The sequence below is a fragment of the Schistocerca nitens genome, chromosome 2, assembly GCF_023898315.1.
Source record: "Schistocerca nitens isolate TAMUIC-IGC-003100 chromosome 2, iqSchNite1.1, whole genome shotgun sequence".
Taxonomy (NCBI): domain Eukaryota; kingdom Metazoa; phylum Arthropoda; class Insecta; order Orthoptera; family Acrididae; genus Schistocerca; species Schistocerca nitens.
This window is the reverse complement of record NC_064615.1, coordinates 180,730,388-180,755,360: the sequence shown is the minus strand read 5'-3', so window position 1 is coordinate 180,755,360 and position 24,973 is coordinate 180,730,388. Positions and strand designations below refer to the sequence as shown.

General features: G+C 43.0%; 1 protein-coding gene across 11 annotated transcripts in view; it reads right to left on the bottom strand.

Moving 5' to 3' along the window:
- Window positions 1–24,973, bottom strand: part of LOC126235858 (protein Mpv17-like) — a 294,748-nt gene that overhangs the window by 14,465 nt on the left and 255,310 nt on the right. For 2 of the 11 annotated variants that reach the window (XM_049944738.1, XM_049944739.1), the window contains exon 5: window positions 21,239–21,383. The exons of 8 other annotated variants lie outside the window; for them this stretch is intronic. In XM_049944738.1, the coding sequence (XP_049800695.1) occupies window positions 21,240–21,383 (144 nt within the window). In that variant the 3' untranslated portion in view covers window position 21,239. Of the gene's footprint in view, window positions 1–21,232; window positions 21,384–24,973 lie in introns of all 11 variants that reach the window. One more of the 11 variants, XM_049944740.1, reaches the window with a different exon arrangement.

The following is a 24,973-nucleotide window of genomic DNA, read 5'->3' as shown; positions in this document are numbered from 1 at the left end:
GCGGCGGCTACTGCGCGGGACCCGGTCCTGCGTCAGATGATCGGTTTTGTTCAACGGGGTTGGCCGGACAGGACCCAGGGCCGGGCATCGGATCCCCTTTGCAACTACCATGCCTTGCGCCTTCGTCTGTCTGTTCGTGATGGTGTTGTTCTTCTGGGCACGGACGGCACATCTCCATGGGTCATGGTGCCAGCCCCTCTTCGCAAAGATGTTCTCAAACTGTTGCATGAGGGCCATTGGGGGATTTCTCGGACTAAGTACCTGGCCCGCAGGCACGTTAATTGGCCCGGTATTGATTCGGACATCGCCCACATGGTTGCTGCGTGTGGTCAGTGTGCTCAACAACTGGCTGCACCTCGTACAATGCCCTCTCCATGGCCTGATCCGGCGCAGCCATGGGAACGGGTGCACACTGACTTTGCCATGCCCTTCCTCAGTACTTATTGGCTACTGTTAATTGACGCCTTCTCGAAGTTTCCGTTTGTTGTTCGATGTCTGTCGCCCACCACTGCGGTGACGACGCTGGCTTTGTCCAAAATCTTTGGACTAGAAGGTCTTCCATCCACGATCGTCACGGACAATGGCCCTCAGTTCTCTTCGCAGGCCTTCTGTGATTTTTGTACTGGATAAGGGATTCATCATGTTACAGCATCGCCCTTCCATCCGCAATCGAATGGGGAGGTCGAGCGCCTTGTCCGCACTTTCAAAAGCCAGATGAAAAAATTCCTTAGTGATTTTTCCACAGATGACGCTCTGCTGCAATTTCTGAGTTCTTATCGCTTCACGTCTCTGGGTGATCACAGCCCTGCTGAACTCTTGCATGGCCACCAACCGCGCACTCTACTGCTCCTCCTTCACCCTGTCAGGCCTTGTGCTGTGTCCCCTAGTACGGGAAAATACTCGGTGGGCGCCGACGTGTGGGCACGAGGCTATGGATCTCGCCCTAAATGGATTCCAGGAGTGGTCAGGGCTCTTCGTGGCCACCGGCTTTGTGAAATACGTATGGACGATGGCATGGTTGTTCGCCATTACAACCAGATGTGCCCACGAGTGGTGGCCTCGCCGGTGCCACTGCCCCTTCCTTCACCTCCACCAGCCCGAGAAGCCAGTCCTGTCGCTGCTGCCGATCTACCGTACGTGTTGATGCAGCCGACGTCGCTACTGTTTCCGAGTACGCTGGAACCGGCCCCAGTTGCGGCGCCGCCTTCTTCGGGACCCATCTCGCTGGAGCACACCCCCAGGTCCACGACACCTATGGATGCTGCTCCGGAGTTTTCACCCATCATCTCGTCCAGGAGGCACGTTCCACGCACGAGCTTCTGTCCTGGACATTTTCGACCATACTCTCGTGTCTCTCCGCGGGATCTTCTCGGGGCCTCACAAGAGGCCATGGAGGCACTGTTCATGTCTCCAAGGAAGTGAGTGTTTTTTTTTTTTTTCAAGGGGGGAAAAGTGTTGTGACAGTGCCACGACATTTAACAGTGCCACCACGACAGTACGCGCAAACGGCAATAGAGGCGCTCCGCAACTCGGCTGAGCGCGGGAGCGCCACCTAGCTACGAACGGCGCCGGCCAAATGTCATGGCATGGCAGTCGAATGAGAGATACTGAGTTGTTATCATGTAACCAGCTATTGTTTCTAAGTGAGTGTGTTTGAATATCCACGCAATTATTGGTGATTAAAGGTTATAACAAAGAGATGAATACACTAAGCAGATTCAGAAGGGTGTAGGTTGCAGTAAGTACTGGGAGATGAAGAAGCTTGCACAGGATGGAGAAGCATGGAGAGCTGCATCAAACCAGCCTCAGGACTGAAGACGAAAACAACAACTACTCTTATTTTTTCAAACTCACCCAAGTATTCCTTCATTGCATCACAGTCAGAAGAAAGCTTCTCTCCAGTAATTGTTAGCTGACAGATTCCATGACGTTCTTTGAATCTGTCCAACCAACCCACATTCGCACAAAAGAACTCATCACCATTCATTAACTAGTTCAGGTAAACAGCCTTCTCCTGAACCAGTACTCCACTCAAAGGAGTTCCCCTTTCTCTTTCCTGTGTAAACCAAAGGTAAAAAACCTTCATCCACTTCATTATACTGGAACTGTTTCAAAGTCTGCTGAATTTTGAGTGTTTTTTGTCAGATATGTTGTGCAGGACTGTTCAAGCTTCACTTGGTTCTTCGTCTAATCGCAAATGGTTGCTTTAACAACACCCAGTTCCATCGCCAGTTTAGATACATTCTCACCATTGTCGATCTGCTTCAAAGCATTCAGTTTTTCTTTGAGAGTTAACATTGTATGTTTCTGTTTACTCGTGATGAAAATACGTACACCACTACACCTGAATGAATACAATACAACTGTTACGCATGCCAGCGATCGATAACTAACATAACCAAGCACTTTGTGAGCCAACTGGTAGTGCACTGACCTGAGACACTGCAAAGGTCTCAACAATGCACAACAACAAGGGCAGGGAATGAGAGTGTGCCATTGTTCCCACACTTGTTCTCATTTGTTACCATGGTGTACCTACTTATCTGCTTGGTATACTTCATTCTAGAAACTCATCACTGTAATTCCGGCTGGTCCGAACAAATCTGTAATCTCCGAACAAGGTCCGGTCTCAATTAGTTCGGATTAAAAAACAGCAAAAGAAAGACACATGCACTCCACAAGTACTCTGCTATCCTTTGTGTAGTTAACACCGGACCTATCAAGAGAGTTCCACAGTTCCCAACCTGATAACGCAGGTCTAAAAATCTGCAGCCAAGACTATAACAGAGACAACAAAACCTTTGGCTGACATACTCCACTTGACTCCAAATCAGAGGACCCTCATGAACTCTGGGAACAATGCTGCCAATTGCAAGCCCTGCTTGAACAATGTACATGGGACCAGCAGCCTTCAACACCTCTGTCAGCTGCCTGTATGAACTGAGAATGGGCTCAGAACCCATGTGACAAGTGTCACTGGTGCCAATGTGAGCCACAACTTGTAGTCGACTGCACCCTCCATACTCCTTGACAGATGCAGGCAAGGTCACCTCCACATCTCAGATGAGGCCCCCATCAGACATACCAAGTACACACTGGCTTTCTTTCCAGCCCTGAATGCTATCTTTCTAACAGGCTCCATAATATTCCTAATGTTGGTACTCCAATAACTAGCAAGCCCCTGCCCATGTGTGCCTACTCAAACCCTGCTGAAGGAATGGCCATCTGTTCACTCACAGAGTAAATAGGCAAGGCCAGATGCCAAGCCTCCACACTGTCCCTCCACCTCGAGCAATGCAAACACATTAGATCCTGTGCTCATCCTGTAAGGAGTGCATATCATCACATTGGGTACACTAGGAGGTGGCTCAGCAGCAGAACCCATTGATGAAATATGCAACACCTGAGGTGTCCCATGTGATGCACCACAGCTTCCACCAATGGTACACCCTGAAGCAGCAGCCTGAAAATGGCTGACTATAGCCGAAACCACAGTCAACAATTCACAAACTGTTGCCAGCTCTTCTTGTGTCTGCACATGGCACATGCACGTCCTACTCATCCTATCAAGAATAACTGAAGAAGTAAACTATAAAAGTTGAGAGGTACCTAGATATGTAACTTGTTACCTTCTTGACGTGTCACCAATAGACGCTGGCATCATAATGAACATTGTGGCTGATTCTTCAGAAGAATCAACAACTGAGCTACTGACTGCCTGAATTTCATTTATAAAACATGAGATTAAAATTCTTAAATACAAAAAAACTGCATGAAATTTAAGCAATATATAGTATTACAGGGTTACAATTTGCAACTATATGAAAACAACATAAAGTAGTTACAAAGTACTGCATGTACATGCTTTATTTGACATGAAAACGTCACTACAGGTATTCGGATTTAGGTTATGACATTTTTGTTATGCCTGTCATCCTTGGTGACAATGTGACAAAGACTAATAGCAAAATTCTGCATGACCTGCTGAAATGTGAGACCATCGATGCTCTCAATGACCTGCTGAATGGCTGTTTTCAGTACAGAAATGGTTTTGGGATTATTGCTGTGCACCTTGTCTTTAACATAGCCCCACAAAAAGGAGTCACATGTGTTCAGATCCAGAGAATGTGGTGGCCAGTCGAGGCCCATGCCAGTGGCCTCTGGGTACCCCAGAGCCAGAATGTGGTCCCCAAAGTGCTCCTCCAGGACATCAAACACTCTCCTGCTTCAATGGGGTCAAGCCCTGTCTTGTATGAACCACATCTTGCCAAAATCAGTGTAACTTTGGATAATGGGGATGAAATCATCTTCCAAGACCTTCACGTGCCATTTGGTAGACACCATGCCATCACGGGATATTGCACCAATTATTCCATGACTGAACATTGCACCACACAGTCACTGGTTGAGAGTAAAGAGACTTCTCGATCACTAAATGTGTATTCTCAGGTTCCAAATGCACCAGTTTTGCTTATTGACAAAACCTATCCAATGAAAATGGCTAACAACAACAAGGCACATGCACATGAGCATACCAATTCCCATCATACTCCATGGCCAACCATGCAGTTTGAATGTCCTAACACAAATCGTTCCGAAGTTACAATGCTTTTATTTTGTATAATTCAATAATTGTCACCCTGTAAGAAAACACAGGAAAAGATAAATATGTAACTTGCTGATTTGGAGATGTAACACAGGTGACAGCTGGAGCTGGACACAAGCAGGCACACCTCATGCACACATGAACACTTCAGCTGCTATGGCATGAAGTGTGCTTGATTGTGTATGAGTATTTTCCTTTCTTTAATGAAGAAGGCTTTGGCTGAAAGCTCAGTGAGCATCAGTCTTTTCATTGTGTCTTTCTGCAACTCAACATGTCATCTTTACAGTGCCTAGCTGTCTATCTTCTTTGCAACTGTTGATCAAACATAGTACCCTATGATTACAATGTTAATGAACCACAAATATAATCTTTCAACTCAAACAAATACTTGGGTGGAATACTTGATATGGATATGAAATGGAATGATCACGTATTTCGGTTATAGGTAAAGCAAGTGGCCTGCTTTGGTTTATTGATAGTATACTAGGAAATGCAATCAGTCTACAAAGGAAACTGCTTACAAATCACTCATGCTACCCATCCTAGAATGTTGCTCAAGAGCGTTGAGCAGATACTAAATAGGACTAACTACGAATATTGAATACATACAAAGAAGAGCTGCATGAAGGGTCACAGGTTTGTTTGACCCTCTGAAGAGTTCCACAGAGATACCGAAAAAACTCAACTGGCGGACATTTGAAGATAGACAAACTATTCCAAGAAGCCTACTTATGCCAAGTTCCAAGAATCTGCTTTAAACAGTGAATCTAGGAATAAACTGAAACCCCCTACAGACCACTCCTGTAGGCATTGCAAGGACAAGATTAGATTAATTACAGCAGATATAGATGCATTTAATCAGTCATTCTTCCCATTCTCCCTATGCAAAAGGAACAGGAAGCATCCCTAATAACTGGTACAACAGGAGATGCCCTCTTCCATGCACTTCACAGTGGTTTGCAGAGTATGGCTGTAAATTTAGATATACAGTAACAATCCATTTTAACATTTCTGAGCAGAATGACCTAAAAAATGTAAAATTCAAGAAAGTGTAAATATAGGGAAGGATAGGAAACACAACAAGCTGCAGATTTCGCACCTACTGTTCTTTGTTTACAAAGGCTGCCATCTTAAGTGCTTTAACCAATACTGTGTTGCAAGTTTCATTTACCATAATTTTTTAATGATTATCAACAATAAGTCTCACATCAGAACACAAATATCTTTTTAATGAGGTTTCACAAAAGACTTTTGCTTTTGTGTTTCATTTACACCATTGGACACGATCAGAATGAAGTGGGAAAAGTGCAGGCAAATTTGTGTGTGTCAGCACTCAGCCACTGCCTTTGTGACTATCATGAGGGCAGTGGCTTAGTGCCAACACACACAAATGTGCACATGTTCTTCTCTCTTTGTCCTGATCATGTCTAATGGTGAAAATAAAACACGGATGCAAAGGTCTTTCATGAAACCACATTAAAAAGATACTTGTGTTATATTATGAGACTTATTATTGATAATCATTAAAAAATTATGATAAATAAAACATGTAACACAATATTGGTCAAAACATTAAAGTTGGCAGTCTTTGTAAACAGGGAACAATAGGCATAAAATCTACAGTTTGTTTCCAACAAGGAGGTCACTCATTTGAAGAACATCCTGGGTGAAGAGGAGGGTGGAAACTGTTGTCATGTTATGGAGCATCTTGAGGAGGAATGTTTACATCTAACATCAAGTCATACCACCCTAAGACTGCACGCCGAGTACGGATTAGCATACTTCACACAGAAGTGTTGATAATTCGTGAAAGCCCACTATAGAGATGGCCATCTATAAAAATGGTGTATTTTTGCATAAATGACTGTGAAATTAAATTAAAACTGTTGCAATACAATGCAATGAGCAGAAGGAAGCTTGATACTAACGTCAAAATCAACAGACAGTGATTATCAATAAAGCATTGGCTCAGCATATTTTCCCACCCTTCCAAACACTGCAAACCTAAAGTGCAGGTGGACATGACCTAACATTCTTACAATTAAAATATTGCTTATTGCATTAATGCCATGTTACATGATTAATAACTTTGAGTATAGTCTGCATTCTTTTCAAGGCTGACTTTGAGCAGAAGTATGATGCACTTTTTGCAGAAATCTGTATGAAAATCAAGGTCACGGTAACGTCAAAGAAAACTTAAAATGTGGGAAATGTTGTAACATACAATCATTAATTATGGCAAAGCACTGCATGAGAGATAGTACTTCTGTTGTGACCAACAAAAATTAACACAAAAGTGGGAAAATGTAAAATGCAGGGATATAAAAATTAACAGGGGGTGATTTAGAGGCATTTGGGTGGAGGTGTGAACTGAGGTAGGCAGGGTTCAACATTGGTCTTTGGTTAGGTCTGATTGGTATGGTTGGTGGCAAAAAAGTTTTTCCTCTGTAGCGACCAGGAGAAGGATAGAAGGCCTTTAACGAGTCATGCATGAATTTGGGAGTGGGGCTGAAGATGAGGACTTTGGAAAGGACTGATATTTCTGTGGGGCTAAGGCTTCTGGAGGAATGGTTCATGGCTGTGTTTCAGGTCTGATTAGGTTCTGGATTCTTTGTGATGGTGGGAGGGAGTTTTGGAGTAAATGTAGCAGGTATGCGAGACAAGGTTTGTCAGCTATGAGAGGACGTTGGGGAGATTTGGAGGTGGTTGTAGAGGTGGTGGACAGTGGTACTCCAAGGTGGGAGTAGAAAGTGAACACAATGAAGAACTTTTTGAGGTGGTGTTGTGCATGTTGCTCTAGTTCCTGGAGGAAAAGAGTTTCAGTGCACGTTATGGGTTCCAGGGATTTGGGATTGCATAGCAGGAGAATTTTGCAGATGGAGAGAAAGTACTGCAAGGTGGTGTGGGCTTCTTTGATTTGATTTTGCAGGACTATGTTGGTGTGGGCTACGGACTGGCAGAATCTGAACAGGTGGAGGTCATTGTGAAAGGAAGGATGGCAGCCAGAGATGGGTAATTTGACAATAAGGCCACTTGGGGGGATTCCATGAGCCAAGTAACAACACAGGAACTGTATGTGGGACTGGGTTACAGCTATGGTTAAGGAAACTTTTCTGTATTGATGTAGATGGAAGGAGCAAAGATCCATGGTGGCGGGAAAAATGCAAACAATTACATAAATAAAGTAGAATTATGTCCAAAAAAATTTCATAAAAATACACCCAAATACGAGTGAAAAATCACAATAAGGATGAAATGGATGTGAAAGGGGGAAACAAGATGAAATCTGAGGGGGTCAACGATACTGAAAGGCGAAAATTAACAAAAATTGGTGTGAAGTCACAAAGAGTCCAAGGAAAGAATGAAAAATAATACATATATATTTTACTGTGGGTAGCAGGTCTGAGAGTGGATAAGTATGAAGAAGGGGGCAGTAGATGTGACTGGATGAGGTGAAATTAATGGGTGCAAACTGGGTTAGAACAGAGAAAGAGTGGGGCTGGGGAGGGGTTTGTAGGATGAGATACATCATGCGCCACCAGAAAGGTGCAGGAAATAACACGCGGAAATACGGGACAGTGACAAAGGGAGAGTGATCAATTTTAAGGTATTGGATTAATTATATATTGGTGGGAGTAATGTGGGACATAAGATGCTGCACCAATAATCAGTGTGGTCTTACAGCCGTCCGTAGTGTGTGGCTGGACCAGTTGATACAGTGTGGCACATAAGTAGAGCATGCAGTGCAGTTTGTAGGGCGACAAGAGAAACACAGGAAAGAAGAGAAAGAGGGACAGACATTGACTATAATGATGCATTAGAAAATAGTAACAGCACTGTGTTAGGCAAAAATCAACAATAGAAAATCCAGTATTATGAAAAGGTAAGTTGCCACTCATCATATAGCGGAGATGCTGAAAGTTTCTTTACCTCTAGCCAGAACCCAGTCCCACATATTGCTCCTGCACTGCTGCTTGGAAAATGGAATCCCCACAAATAGCCTTATCATCAAATTACCCATCTTCAGCTGCCATTTCACAATTACCTCCACCTGTTCAGATTCAGCCAATCCTTAGTCCTCACCAACATAGTCCTGCAAAATCAAATCAACCAAGCCCACACCACCTTGCAATACCTTCTCTCCATCCGCAAAATTCTCCTGCTATGCAATCCCAAATCCCTGGAACCCATAACATGCACTGAAACTCTTTCCCTCCAGAAACTAGAGCAACATGCACACCACCACCTCAAAAAGCTCTCCGCTGTGTTCGCTTCCTACTCCCACCTTGGAGTACCACTGTCCACCACCCCTACAACAACCTCCAAATCTCCCCCTTGTCCCCTCATAGCTGACAAACCTTGCCTCGCAGACCTACTACATTTACCCCAACCTCCAAAACTCCCTCCCATCACCACAAAGAATCCAGAACCTAAACAGACCCGAAACACAGCCATGAACCATTCCTCCAGAAGCCTTAGCCGTACAGAAATAGCAGTCCTTTCCAAAGTCCTCACCTTTAGCCCCACTCCCAAATTCAATCATGCAGGACTCATTAGCGACCTTCTCTCCTTCTCCCAGTTCCTAGATAGGAAAACCTTTTTTGCCACCAACCCTACCAATCAGACCCAACCAAAGACCAATGTTGAAACCTGCGTAATTCAGTTCACACCTCCATCCAACTGTGATCCACCAAAATACCTCTAAATCACCCCCTGTTAATTTTCCAGAAATTCTTAACTTTGAACCTTGCCTCACCAACATTCCCCAAATCCCTCAACATGCAAACTAATATTACACCTGCAGAAAGAACCTCAATCCACCATCTAATAACTGACCCCGGTCTTATAATCCTTCCTGCGTACAAAGACTCCACCACTGTAATTTTGAATTACAAAGATTATCTAGCAGAAGGATTCCACCAGCTGTCAGATACATCCACCTACAAAGCTTGCCACAGTGACACCATTCCAGAAACCCAGCAGAATCTCCAGTCTCTCCCAAAATCCTTGGGTTCATCCCAGAACCTCTCCTCGAGGTCCATCTCTCTGCTCACACCTACCACTCCCTACTCCCTGCACTCCTGCCTTCTACAAGCTTCCAACCACCCAGGACACCCCATTGTGGCTGGTTACTGTGCTCCCACTGAAAGAATCTCTGCTCTCCTAGACCGACACCTTCAACTTGTTACTGAGAACCTACTCTACCAACCATTTCCTCCATCAAATATCCACTGTTCCTGTCCCTTTACGACATAGTGCCCTGCTGGTCACTATTGATGCCACCATCCTTTATGCTAGCAGCCCTAATTCCCATGGCCTTACTGCTATTTAACACTACCTTTTCCAATGCCCGATGGATTCCAGACCAACAACCTCCTTCCTGGTCACCATGAGTAACTATATCCTCATCCATAATTACTTCTCCTTTGAAGGCATTACCCAGAAACAAATCTGGGGTACGGCTATGGGCACCTGCATGTCACTATCCTATGCCTACCTATTCATGGGCCATCTAGAGGAATCATTCCTTAACACCCAGAATCCCAAACCCCTAAACTGGTTCAGATTCATTGATGACATCTTTGTAATCTGGATTAAGGGTGAGGACACCCTATCCACATTCCTCCAGGACACCCTATCCACATTCCTCCAGAACGTCAATAACTTCTCCGCCATTTGCTTCGCCTGGTCCTACTCAACCCCACAAGCCACATTCTTAAATGTTGATGGCTACATCAGTACCTCCACCCATATCAAACCTACTAACCACCAGCAACACCTCCATTTTGACAGCTGCCACCAGATCCATACCAAGAAGCCACAAAGCCTAGCCCCCCCCATGGTGGTCAAATATGCAGTGATGAGTTGTCCCTCTTGATATACACTCCTGGAAATTGAAATAAGAACACCGTGAATTCATTGTCCCAGGAAGGGGAAACTTTATTGACACATTCCTGGGGTCAGATACATCACATGATCACACTGACAGAACCACAGGCACATAGATACAGGCAACAGAGCATGCACAATGTCAGCACTAGTACAGTGTATATCCACCTTTCGCAGCAATGCAGGCTGCTATTCTCCCATGGAGACGATCGTAGAGATGCTGGATGTAGTCCTGTGGAACGGCTTGCCATGCCATTTCCACCTGGCGCCTCAGTTGGACCAGCGTTCGTGCTGGACGTGCAGACCGCGTGAGACGACGCTTCATCCAGTCCCAAACATGCTCAATGGGGGACAGATCCGGAGATCTTGCTGGCCAGGGTAGTTGACTTACACCTTCTAGAGCACGTTGGGTGGCACGGGATACATGCGGACGTGCATTGTCCTGTTGGAACAGCACGTTCCCTTGCCGGTCTAGGAATGGTAGAATGATGGGTTCAATGACGGTTTGGATGTACCGTGCACTATTCAGTGTCCCCTCGACAATCACCAGTGGTGTACGGCCAGTGTAGGAGATCGCTCCCCACACCATGATGCCGGGTGTTGGCCCTGTGTGCCTCGGTCGTATGCAGTCCTGATTGTGGCGCCCACCTGCACGGCGCCAAACACGCATACGACCATCATTGGCACCAAGGCAGAAGCGACTCTCATCGCTGAAGACGACACGTCTCCATTCGTCCCTCCATTCACGCCTGTCGCGACACCACTGGAGGCGGGCTGCACGATGTTGGGGCGTGAGCGGAAGACGGCCTAACGGTGTGCGGGACCGTAGCCCAGCTTCATGGAGACGGTTGCAAATGGTCCTCGCCAATACCCCAGGAGCAACAGTGTCCCTAATTTGCTGGGAAGTGGCGGTGCGGTCCCCTACGGCACTGCGTAGGATCCTACGGTCTTGGCGTGCATCCGTGCGTCGCTGCGGTCCGGTCCCAGGTCGACGGGCACGTGCACCTTCCGCCGACCACTGGCGACAACATCGATGTACTGTGGAGACCTCACGCCCCACGTGTTGAGCAATTCGGCGGTACGTCCACCCGGCCTCCCGCATGCCCAATATACGCCCTCGCTCAAAGTCTGTCAACTGCACATACGGTTCACGTCCACGCTGTCGCGGCATGCTACCAGTGTTAAAGACTGCGATGGAGCTCCGTATGCCACGGTAAACTGGCTGACACTGACGGCGGCGGTGCACAAATGCTGCGCAGCTAGCGCCATTCGACGGCCAACACCGCGGTTCCTGGTGTGTCCGCTGTGCCGTGCGTGTGATCATTGCTTGTACAGCCCTCTCGCAGTGTCCGGAGCAAGTATGGTGGGTCTGACACACCGGTGTCAATGTGTTCTTTTTTCCATTTCCAGGAGTGTATAACGAGGGACTCACTGAAGCCTCCTCCCAACTTTGCACTTTGCACAAAAGGAAGTCTCCCGTGTCTTATCTTTCCAATCTCCCCCCCCCCCCCAAAGTCCCACCATCTGGCCAGAGAGGAGCATTCCCCTCAAAAGTCAGTAAAACCCAGGACTGGAGCAATTGAATTACATTCTCCGCCAGGGTTTCAACTACTTCTCATCATGCCGTGAAATGAGAAATGTCCTGTCCACTATCCTTCCCACCCCTCCCTCAGTGGTGTTCCACCGTCCATTGATCCTACACAATGTATTCATCCATCCCTACCCAACTATTGCTCCCAACCCCTTACCTCATGGCTCATACCCCTGTAATAGACCCACATGCAAGACCTATCCCATACATCCTCCCACCACCACCTACTGCAGTCCTGCCAGAAACATCACATATCCCATCAAAGGCAGAGCTACCTGTGAAACCAGTCATGTGATCTACAAGCTAAGCTGCAACCACTGTGCTGCATTCTATGTGGGCATGACAACCAACAAGCTGTCTGTCCACATGAATGGCCACCGACAAACTGTGGCCAAGAAACAAGTGAATCACTTTGTTGCTGAGCATGCTGCCAAACATGATATCCTTCATTTTAATGGCTGCTTCACAGCCTGCGCCATGTGGATGCTCCCCACCAACAGCAGCCTTTCTAAACTGCGCAGGTGGGAACTTTCCCTGCAATGTATCCTACATTCCCGTAATCCTCCTGGCATCTACCTTCATTAGTCATTGTCCTCACCCATCCAGCCCCTTCCCTGTTCCCATTACAGCACTACACAGCCCTCATTCCACCATCACACCCAGTCTTTTTATTTCTCTTCTTTCTCACCCACCTCTGCCCTTCCCACCACTCCCCTGCCCTCCATCTAACCTTCTGGCTGCACTTAGCTGCCCTACCCTCTCTCCACTTCATCTCCTGCACACTCCCCAGCAGCACTTCACTGTCCGCCACCCGTACCCTACTACCCCTTCCCCTCCCCACCCCAGCCACCTCGTTACCCCCACCCAGTTGCCACTCCCATCATTCACAGTGTGGCTTCAGTTGCCTGAAACTGCAGTCATGTGTGTGTAAGTTGCATTTGCATGAGAGTGTGTGGGTGTGTGTCTGTTGTCTATTTTTGACAAAGGCCTTACCAGCTGAAAGCTTTATTTGTGACAGTCTTTTTTTTGTGCCTATCTGCGACTCTGCATCTCCACTATATGGAGAGTGGCAACTTTCCTTTTATGTGACTGTAGGCTTTTCCCAGCGTAAACTATTGATGAAGGTTTCTCGGGTCTCCAGCCGTGTGGTAGCGTTGATATCTCGCGACGTTTCGGGAAGTGTCATACTACCCATCTTCGCCAGAAGATGCATAGTATGACACTTCCCGAAACGTCGCGAGATATCAACGCTACCACCCAGCTGGAGACCCGAGAAACCTTCATCAACTTTCCTTTTGATAATATTGTTACATTCCATCCTGTATTTTGCTTGTTACATTCCATCCTGTATTTTTCAATGTTGTATTTAGATGTACATGCATGTACCAGTGTTAAAAACTACCTTGTTGAGTTCATGAACTTTCCACAAGAAGCTACGGAATTTAAGTATGGTTAGACTGAAATACACTATTGTTAAACAATTGCATTAAAAAGGGGATAGGTCTGATAATAACAACTACCACCCAGTCTCACTTCTAACTGCTTTGTCCAAAATTCTTGAAACAGTAATGCATTAAAGAGTAGCTTCACGTAGTTATAAAAATGAAGTACTACCAAAATGTCAATTTGGTTCTCAGAAAGGCTTTTCAACAGAAAATGCTATGCACACTTTCACTGATCAAATATTAAATGCTCTGAATAACTGAACATGACCCAATGGGATATTCAATGATATCTCAAAGGCTTTTGACTGCGTGAATCACTAAATTCTTCAAGATAAACTAAAGTATTGTGGTGTGAGTGGGACAGTGGACAAATGATTTAGTTCATATTTAACTGGAAGAATGCAGAAGGTTGAAATTAACAGTTCAGGTAGTCTGTAAAAATCAGCAGAGTCCTCTAACTGGAGAAGTATCAAGAATGGTGACCCACAAGATTCAGTCTTGGGTCCCTTATTGTTCTTAATATATATGACTTGTTACTTTATATTCATGAAGATGCAAAGCTAGTTCTTTATGCTAATGATACAAGTATAGTAATCACTAGACCTCAGACTTTTAGGTTCTAAAAATTTTATATTAGGTATCTAATATAGGTTCTATCACTTACAAAAATAGGTTATAAAATCAGAAAATAGGTAACCAAAATCTGACATTTTGTTGTGTAGAATGATAATAAATTTACAAAAATCCGTATTATGTTATTTTCCATGTTCATAATTACAGTCACAGTAAAAAACTAACACTTTCTCCAGATTTTCCGTTGAGAAAATGCATCTCTTGTCTGTTAATAGCATCTTATATGCTGAGAATGAGCGTTCCATGTCAACACATGCGACTGGAGCAGTTTCTCACTAACTTTCATACCAATAGAACCTGGGATCAAGTTGATTTTTTCTTTCACCTCTTCTATCAATCACAGTTGTGTGCAGACTGGTTTCCCTGAACAGTCCGAGCTTTAATAATAGGGACCAAAAATGCATAAGGAGATTTTTGTATGCAATGTCATTGGAAATTGTTGGTTCCTTTAGAAGATCTTTAGCTGACATAACGCTCACTGCCTCCTCCCGCAATTTAAGAACAATGTTCTTAATGTATTCCAAATGCCCGCTGTAATATTACACGGCCTCTGGCCATGTTCCCCAGCTAGTAAGTATGGGTTCCGGTGGAAGTGGTACATTGGGAAGTTCCTCTCGAATTAACTGGATTCTTGCAGGTGCTTTAATAAAAACCTTTTTGATGGTTGAGTCTAGCTTATTTACATGTGGAAATTAGAGACACATTGTTTCAGCTACATGATTCATGGCATGGGCAAGACATGTGTTATGGAGCGAGGCTGAGTAAAATACTTTCAACAGTTTAACAGCAGCAGTCATGTATGTGGCTGCTTCGTGTAGATTACAGGTACTTTATTTTCATATAGACTGTTAGGGAAAAGTAATTTGAGGACTTTATTAACAAAGTGAGCAATTGTTTCCTGGTTTTGTCTTTTTAGCTCCTCGCTGCAGCTGAGATGAGGTACAGAATGAGTGTCAGGATCTAACTTTCCAACAATCAAATTAGACACATTTTGATCTTGTCTTTACGTACAAGATCTACTTAGCAAAATTAACCTACATCAAGGGTTGAGAGACAATATTTTTGTATTCCCATGTGTCTGGTCCAAGTTAACTCAGGAAAAGCAGTGGCATCACTGTTCTCCGAGTGGGCGTAGCAGATAAAAGGTTAACATTTTACTTACATCTTTGTTGCACATGCTGCAGAGAATAACTCTTCTGTCTGTAGAGAAATCAGGAAATTCTTGCGACCACTCACGAATCAGAGACGATTTGGAGCTGGCTACTCTCAGCATGCTTGACTTTCTACAAATATACTGTCGCTGTGAAATATTTCACCACATCCAAGCAGCACACTGACCGACTGAATGAAGACATTGCAGGTGTTTTAAACAGGCTGCTCCGACAGGGCAGGTTAGGCGCCATAGGCAGATCCCAAGGCTCCTTCACGCCCTGCCAGCCCATTTGACGGTTCACAGTGAGCAACAATGCTCTGCGGAGCAGGGAGGGTTGGAACAACCTGGCATATGCTGCCATCTTCTGACTCACAATTGGCATTTAGGCATGCAAACCTGTTATCATTCAATTACTGTTTTCTATGTAGCCAGGAAGACCAGACATGTAGTTTTAGTCATACAAATTTTATTTGACTGGATTTTTAAAAATTAGATACAGTCAGGCTCTAACATGAAATTAGGTATTTTTAGGATTTTTAAAAATGAGGTACAGTCAGGTTCTAACATGAAATGAGGTATTTTAGGTACTATAAAATTGCAACTTTTGATAAAATATTTGCATAATTCTTAGCAGGGAAGACCAAGAGAGAAAGTTAGTCACAAAAAACTGTATTTAATTGGATTTTTAAAATTTAGGTACAGTTAGGTACTAAACTGAAATTAGGTATTTTCAAGTGCTATAAAACTAGAGTTTTCAATCATAAATCGGCGTAATTCATGTGCAGTTTTTATTGCCTTTATTTAATGAGGAGCAAAACAGGTTTTTATCTAAAATCTGAGGTCTAGTAATCACAACGAGCAAACAAGAATTAGCTGAGGAAATTGTAAATAATGTCTTTCAGAAAATTATCAAGTGGTTCTCTGCAAATGGTCTCTCACTATATTTTTAGAAAAGACGGTATATGCAGTTCTGTGCAGTAACTGGCATTAAGCCATTGCTAGACTTTGAACAGAAGTCTGTTGCTAAGGTAGAATATTCAAAATTTCTGGGTGTGTGCATTGATGAGAAACTGAATTGGAAGAAACACACTCATGATCTGCTGAAATGGTAGGTTCAGCTACTTATGCTGTTAGGGTTATTGTAAAGTTTGGTGATAAAAGTATCAATAAATTGGCCTTCTGTGCCTATATGCATTCACTGCTTTCATATGGCATCATATTTTGGGGTAATTCATAATTAAGAGAAAAAGTCTTCATTGCACAAAAGCAAGTAATCAGAATAACAGCTGAAGTGCACCCAACATCACCTTGCAGATATTTATTTAACGAACTTGGGATATTCACAGTACTTTCACAATACACAGATCCACTTACGAAATTCCTTATCAGTACCCCAACCCAATTTAAAAAACAGCAAAGTGCATAGCTACAGCACTACAGGAAAGGGCGATCTTCACTATTCTGGGTTACATCTGACTTTGGCACGGAAAGGGGTAAATTATTCTACCAAAAACATGTTTGGTCATTTGCCAAACAGTATTAAAAGCCTGACAGATAGCCAATCAGCATTTCAAAAAATTAAAAGAATTTCTGAATGACAACTTCCTCTACTCAATAGATGAATTTTTAGTTATGAAGTAGTAAAAAAAAATTACTGTATAAAGAAAACTTACGCTAACTGACACGTTCCACATCATTACAAAATGTCAAATTCATGCTCTATGGAACAAATATTAATGTAATGTAATGTAGCGTCCTATTTACCATTAGACAATCAACGGATTTAATCATTCATCAGGTGGCTAGTGGAGTATGGATGTAGATGTAGTTACAATATGATGGATGTAGACAAATTATGTGTAAAGCTTAAACTGCTTGTAAATTAAGCTCCAGAAGTATTTGCCACGTAATAGGCTAAGGAAGAAAAAGATTCACTATACTGTAATAACAAAATTTGGAAAACGCTGAGAAAACAGAAATTGTTGCACTCTGGGTTCAAAAAGAATGCATAAATGTCAATAGGCAAAAGTTTGTAGAAATTCATGCGTCTATATATTTAAAAAAAAAAAAATCCTGCAAGAAACATATAGCTTCCACCATCAAATGTTAGTAAAAGATAAAAGATCTTATCAGAATCATAGAAAATTCTGGTCCTAAGTAAAATCCCTAAGTCACTCAAAGACCAATCTGCTGAGGCAGTAGAAGACACCAAAAGGAAAACTGATCTAGAATGAAATTTTCACTCTACAGCGGAGTGTGCGCTGATATGAAACTTCCTGGCAGATTAAAACTGTGTGCCAGACTGAGACTCGAACTCGGAACCTATTGCCTTTCGCGGGCAAGTGCTCTACCAACTGAGCCACCCACGCACGACTCACGCCCCGTCCTCACAGTTTTACTTCTGCCAGTACCTCGTCTCTTACCTTCCAAACTTTACAGAAGCTCTTCTGGTCCCGAGTTCGAGTCTCGGTCCGGCACACAGTTTTAAACTGCCAGGAAGTTTCAGGAAAACTGATGTTTTAAATCACATGTTTAATAACTCGGTCATGCAAGGGGATCATACAGATATGCCACTGTTTGGCAGCTGTACAAATTTCTGTATGGAGAATATACAGGGTGAAAAGTATTTAAACTGACCCTAATGTCATTTTTTCCTATGAGGATTATTTAAACTAGTGGAGGCCGTATTACTCTCTTCAGTTGTTAGAGGCCATATTACAATCTTCAGTTGTTAGAGGGCATATTACGCTCTTCAGTTGTAGGCAACTGCTGTCCACCAGTGTAGAAGTGCATTGTCTCTGTTTACTAATGGAGCGATACTCCTGGAGTGAGTACACTGATATGGTTGGTGCATACTACGTAGTGCACCACAACGGACGAGCTGCACAGCGGGTTTATCAACAACAATATCCTCATTGCCGTATCCCACATCATACAACCTTTGTTGCTGTGTACCAACATCTGTGCGAGACCGGGTCATTTAGCAGATTACCTGGACAGGGACGCCATTGCACGTTAAGAACGCTGCAATTTGAGGAAGCTGTCCTGCAGCATGTAGAGTGGGATCCTTCAATCAGCACTTGTGCAATTGCATGTAACATGGGGATGAATCAGTTGAATGTAAGAACAGTCCTTCGAGAGCAAATGTTACGCCCATTTCACTTACAGTGTGTACACAACCAGGAACCAGTTGATTATCCACCCAGAGCACAGTTTTCGCAGTGATACTTGGAACAGTGTGAAATGCATCCTACATTTCCATCCTCTGTGTTGTTTACTGATGAATCAACATTCAGGCGTGATGGAGTCTTCAACACGCACAATTCGCACGTTTGGAGTGATGATAACCCACATGCCACAGTTACTAGCGCTCATCAAGTGCGGTTCTTCGTTAACGTGTGGGTCGGTGTTGTTGGGGACTGTTTAACTGGGCCGTATCTGCTACCTAGGCCATTAAATGGCAGGTACTATTACAATTTTCTCACCAGAGGATTGCCAGAATTGCTGGAAGACGTCCCGCTCCCTACAAGATAACGCATGTGGTTCCAACATGACGGGGCGCCGGCACATCTCAGTCATCGTGCGCGTCAATCCCTGGACCGACGGTTCCTAGAAACGTGGATTGGCAGAGGTGGTCCTGTACCATGGCCTGCTCAATCCCCAGATATGTCCCATCTGGACTTTTTTGTGTGGGGAGAGATGCGCAACCTTGTTTACGCAACTCCTGTTGCATCAGAAGAGAACCCAGTTGCTCAAATAGTAGAAGCAGTAGGAACAATTCAGGATACTCCTGGGATTTATGCCCATGTCAGACAGAACATGATCTGATGGTGTAACCTTTGTTTACGTGTCAATGGAGGCATTTTTGAAAATCTACTGTAACTGAAATTGGGTTGTGTTAATGTGTTGTCTCTTGGTCATAAAAAAATGGAAAAGTGATTGTTGGTTTAATCAATTTGGCGCCAGAGATATCTTCCTCTTCTGTTTTAAATACTCCTCATAGGAAAAAATGACATTAGGAAAAAATATTTGTTTTGATGTCCCCTACAACCTCCCATAGTTTGTCGGTTTAAATACTTTTCACCCTGTAGAAATAGGCACCCTTGGCACTGAACAGCAGCTGAAAGAGTTGAAAACAAATAAGTTGCTAGGTCCAAATGGAATCCCAGTTCATTTTACAGAAAGTAAACTCCAGAAAAGACCCCTTACTTAGCTTGCATTTATCACAAATCTCCTGCTCAGCACAAAGTCCAAGTTAGCCACAAAACTGCGTAGGTGACCCTGTACCGAAGAAGGGTAAAAGAACAGAAGTGTAAAATTATGTATCAATATCCTAGACACTGGTCTGCTGCAGAATTCTTGATTTCAACCATAAAAACTTTCCTTGCGAAGAAATAGCTCCTGTCCACAAATCAACATGGATATAAAAAGTATTGGTGGTGCAAAACTCAGCTTGCCCTTTTTTCACACAAAATCCTGTGGAACATGGATGAAGGGCAACAGCCAGATTCCATATTCCTAGATTTCCAAAAAACTACTGACACAATGCTACATGTCAAATATTAATGAAGGTCTGAGCATATGGGATAGGATCTCAGATATATGATTGCTTTGAAAACTTTTTAAGTATTAAAACCCAATATGTTGTACTCTTGTTTCTCGATATATAAACAATCTCATGGAAAGGGTGAATAACAATCTGTGAGTGTTTGCTGGTGATAATGTAGTGTATGATAAAGTATTGTCTTTAAGTGACTATAGGAGGATACTGGATGAGTTAGACAAAATTTCTATTTGGTATGATGAATGGCAGTTGGCTCTAAATGTGTCAAAATTTAAGTTAATGCAGATGAATAGGAAAAACAGTCCTGCAATGATTGGATACAGCATCAGTGGAGTGCTGCCTGAGACAGCCACATTGATTAAATATATACTCATATTGTTCTAAAGTGACACAAAATGGAACAAACACATAAAGTCAGTTGTAGAAAGGCAAATGGTTAACTTTGCTTGACTGTAAAAATTCTGTGTCTCATCTCTAAAGGAGATTGCAGAGAGAACACATGAATGACCCATTCTTGAGTACTGTTGTGTATGGGATCCCCTCCAAATCAGATTCAAGGAGGACAATGAAGAAATTTAGAGGCATGCTGCTAGATTTGTTACCAGTAGGTTCGATCAACATAAGAGTATTACAGAAATGCTCTGTGATCTCAAATGGGAATTCCTGCAGGCAACAAGACATGATCTTTGTGAAACATTGTTGAGAAAGTTTAGAGAACCAACATTTGTGATAAGACTGCTGAATGATCCTACTGTCAACAACATACATCTTGTGTAAGGATCAGAAAGACTAGAGAAATCAGGGCTTGTACAGGCATAAATACAGTCTTTTTCCCCTACCACCATTTGCTATTGAAACAAGAAACTGAATAACTATCGGTAGTACAAGGTATCCTACACATGCGCTGTATGGTGACTCACAGAGTATGTATGTACATGTAGTCATAGTTTGTTGATATATGATCACCTACAATCTAGAAAATGTGCTGATTTTTCACTTATTCCATTCAGCTGCTGTTGGAAAACTGATCAACTGATGTTACACTGCAAAGCATTTATTACACAGTCTTGAAAAGAGGAAAGTAAAAGAAACAGAAAGTGTGCTTGCAGAAAACAAAAGAACAATGAGTACACAGCGGAAAACTGTAAGAGGTAAATTGATAAAAAATGTGAATTGTTACAAGCAACCTATAAATTAGTAGTGATACTCTGCATGAAAATAGAGTAGCCCAATAGATATTATGGCTTCCAATGAGAAATAGAAGAACACTGAGATAAAATTGATGACAATGATTACCATTATAGCAATCATACAAAACTTATGTAGCTATACAGAGATAAGTGTAAAAAACCATCACCTCACTCTACAGCATGCTTTTGTGGTGGTCGATGAGCCTTCCAGGAAAGGTAAGTGTTCCAACCAACACCCACAACTTGTGTGACAGGTACCTGGAAGTTCACAGGAACGAAGCAAAAGTTTATAAGCTGGACAGCAGGCCATACCTGTATGAGCAAAAAAGTATTTCAGTATGATACTAAAGTTACATTTAAAAATAAAAAGTTACTTCAGTGATTACATGGAAAGCAAAGATCCAAGATAAACAAAATGGATGAAAGTATTACAGTAATGGAAAAACTCAACTGTGGAAGCAACAAAAAGTATTAAAATAAACTTCCATTCACCAGCAGGTGAATGACAGGCAGCACATAGTCACACATAACTGTGGTAACCCATGGTTATCACATCAGTTGTATCGGTACCTTACCACCTATCTAAGCTCAGCAGGAAGAGAAGCAGTGACCTATCACACGGATTTTTAATCAGTTCTCACAGCCATACTGCAACTAAATATGATCTCCAGGAGGTGGCACCTACAGACAGCGCTGGCAGTCACACATCAAGAGCAGCACAGATAGCTGCCATCCAGTACCATTGCGCAAAAAGATCTAATTGCTTTCTATTGAACCCTGAAGCAAAGTGATCTCATTCTCATTCAAAAATGTCTCATGTGAACTTCACTCCACTTGTGGATCACTGTTTGTCTAACTGCAACTAACGTGGGAAAGTACAAGAACAATGTACTGGATGTGGTAGCGGTTTCTGCAGTAAAACTATTGTAATTTGACTGGCTTTCTCAATCGTGCATATTACTACAGTAAAATCTCAGAAGGTAGACTAGTTCTGACCTTTAAAGTAAAATTACATGCATGTGAGTGTGTGTTTGAAGGAGGGAGGGTATAGCTAAAAAAATAATGTAGGAAATGGTGTGAGGAGAATGCAAACTGGCAACAGGTTCAAAAACCACGTAGTCATGTTGAAGACAGCTATTGTTTGGTGATACCATTCCTACTGGAGGCATAGAACACTGCATAGTAATCGCAGCACAACTGACATACGACATACAACTTTTGTACTGATACTGCCATTAATTAGCTTATTATCAATTTGTAGATTACAGTTACACTGCAACTAATATAACATCCAGCTAATGCAAGGTTCTTTTAGCTATCAAGATATCCAAGAAATTCAAAAGCCATATCTAAATCAGCACAAGAAGTAAGGTTCACCATCCATAAAGCAACACCCAAGAGTATTCCAAGCATGTACAAAGTCCAAGAAGACCTCTATATTAATGATTCAAAATTATCAGTTCACTTCAACAGGTAGAGAGAACAGCTCCCCTATACATAAACATGCATGTTCCTCTGACGGGAGTTGTAGAGAATGTTTGTAGCACAGTTACGGGTGGTACAGTTGATGGTTTAGACTTTGCTGAAATCAATGGCTGTGTGTCTCTTAACAGAGCTGATGGTCACAGGGATAGTGGTTGGGATCAGTTTTGAGAGGCACTATTATCAGTGTGGTGCCAGAAGGCTGTTGCATTTGCAATTGATCTGAGTGGTGTTTTAGCTGTCCTTATTTGGATAAGATGACGAAGAGCTCACATATTCTCTGCCCAATGACGACGACAGGCATCCACCCCTTGCCCCCTCCCCGAGATGACTAAAAATGGGAGGGCAGACATGGGAGCCTACAGAATAGTATTGTCACTGAAGCATCCCCTGAGCTGACTATGACCAGCATAAAAGGTCCAGTATTATGTTCAAAAAAATTCCAGAACTTCGTCCACAAAATTTTTCTATGTTTACCTTTTACTTCCCCCCCATGAACCATGGACCTTGCCGTTGGTGGGGAGGCTTGCATGCCTCAGCGATACAGATAGCTGTACCGTAGGTGCAACCACAACAGAGGGGTATCTGTTGAGAGGCTAGACAAACATGTGGTTCCTGAAGAGGGGCAGCAGCCTTTTCAGTAGTTGCAGGGGCAACAGTCTGGATGATTGACTGATCTGGCCTTGTAACATTAACCAAAACGGCCTTGCTGTGCTGGTACTGCGAACGGCTGAAAGCAAGGGGAAACTACAGCCGTAATTTTTCCCGAGGACATGCAGCTTTACTGTATGATTAAATGACGATGGCGTCCTCTTGGGTAAAATATTCCGGAGGTAAAATAGTCCCCCATTCGGATCTCCGGGCGGGGACTACTCAAGAGGACGTCGTTATCAGGAGAAAGAAAACTGGCGTTCTATGGATCGGAGCGTGGAATGTCAGATCCCTTAATCGGGCAGGTAGGTTAGAAAATTTAAAAAGGGAAATGGATAGGTTAAAGTTAGATATAATGGGAATTAGTAAAGTTCGGTGGCAGGAGAAACAAGACTTTTGGTCAGGTGATTACAGGGTTATAAATACAAAATCAAATAGGGGTAATGCAGGAGTAGGTTTAATAACGAATAAAAAAATAGGAGTGCGGGTTAGCTATTACAAACAGCATAGTAAACGCATTATTGTGGCCAAGATAGACACAAAGCCCATGCCAACTACAGTAGTACAAGTTTGTATGCCAACTAGCTCTGCAGATGATGAAGAAATTGATGAAATGTATGACGAGATAAAAGAAATTATTCAGGTAGTAAAGGGAGACGAAAATTTAATAGTCATGGGTGACTGGAATTCGTCAGTAGGAAAAGGGAGAAAAGGAAACATAGTAGGTGAATATGGATTGGGGGGAAGAAATGAAAGGGGAAGCCACCTTGTAGAATTTTGCACAGAGCATAACTTAATCATAGCTAACACTTGGTTCAAGAATCATAAAAGAAGGTTGTATACCTGGAAGAATCCTGGAGATACTAAAAGGTATCAGATAGATTATATAATGGTAAGACAGAGATTTAGGAACCAGGTTTTAAATTGTAAGACATTTCCAGGGGCAGATGTGGATTCTGACCACAATCTATTGGTTATGAACTGCAGATTGAAACTGAAGAAACTGCAAAAAGTTGGGAATTTAAGGAGATGGGACCTGGATAAACTGAAAGAACCAGAGGTTGTACAGAGTTTCAGGGAGAGCATAAGGGAACAATTGACAGGAATGGGGGAAAGAAATACAGTAGAAGAAGAATGGATAGCTCTAAGGGATGAAGTAGTGAAGGCAGCAGAGGATCAAGTAGGTAAAAAGACGAGGGCTATTAGAAATCCTTGGGTAACAGAAGAAATATTGAATTTAATTGATGAAAGGAGAAAATATAAAAATGCAGTAAATGAAGCAGGAAAAAAGGAATACAAACATCTCAAAAATGAGATCGACAGGAAGTGCAAAATGGCTAAGCAGGGATGGCAGAGGACAAATATAAGGATGTAGAGGCTTATCTCACTAGGATTAAGAGAGATACTGCCTACAGAAAAATTAAAGAGACATTTAGAGAAAAGAGAACCACTTCTATGAATATCAAGAGCTCAGATCGAAACCCAGCTCTAAGCAAAGAAGGGAAGGCAGAAAGGTGGAAGGAGTATATAGAGGGTTTATACAAGGGCGATGTACTTGAGGACAATATTATGGAAATGAAGAGGATATAGATGAAGATGAAATGGGAGATAAGATACTGCATGAAGAGTTTGACAGAGCACTGAAAGACCTGAGTCGAAACAAGGCCCCGGGAGTAGACAACATTCCATTAGAACTACTGATGGCCTTGGGAGAGCCAGTCATGACAAAACTCTACCATCTGGTGAGCAAGATGTATGAGACAGGCGAA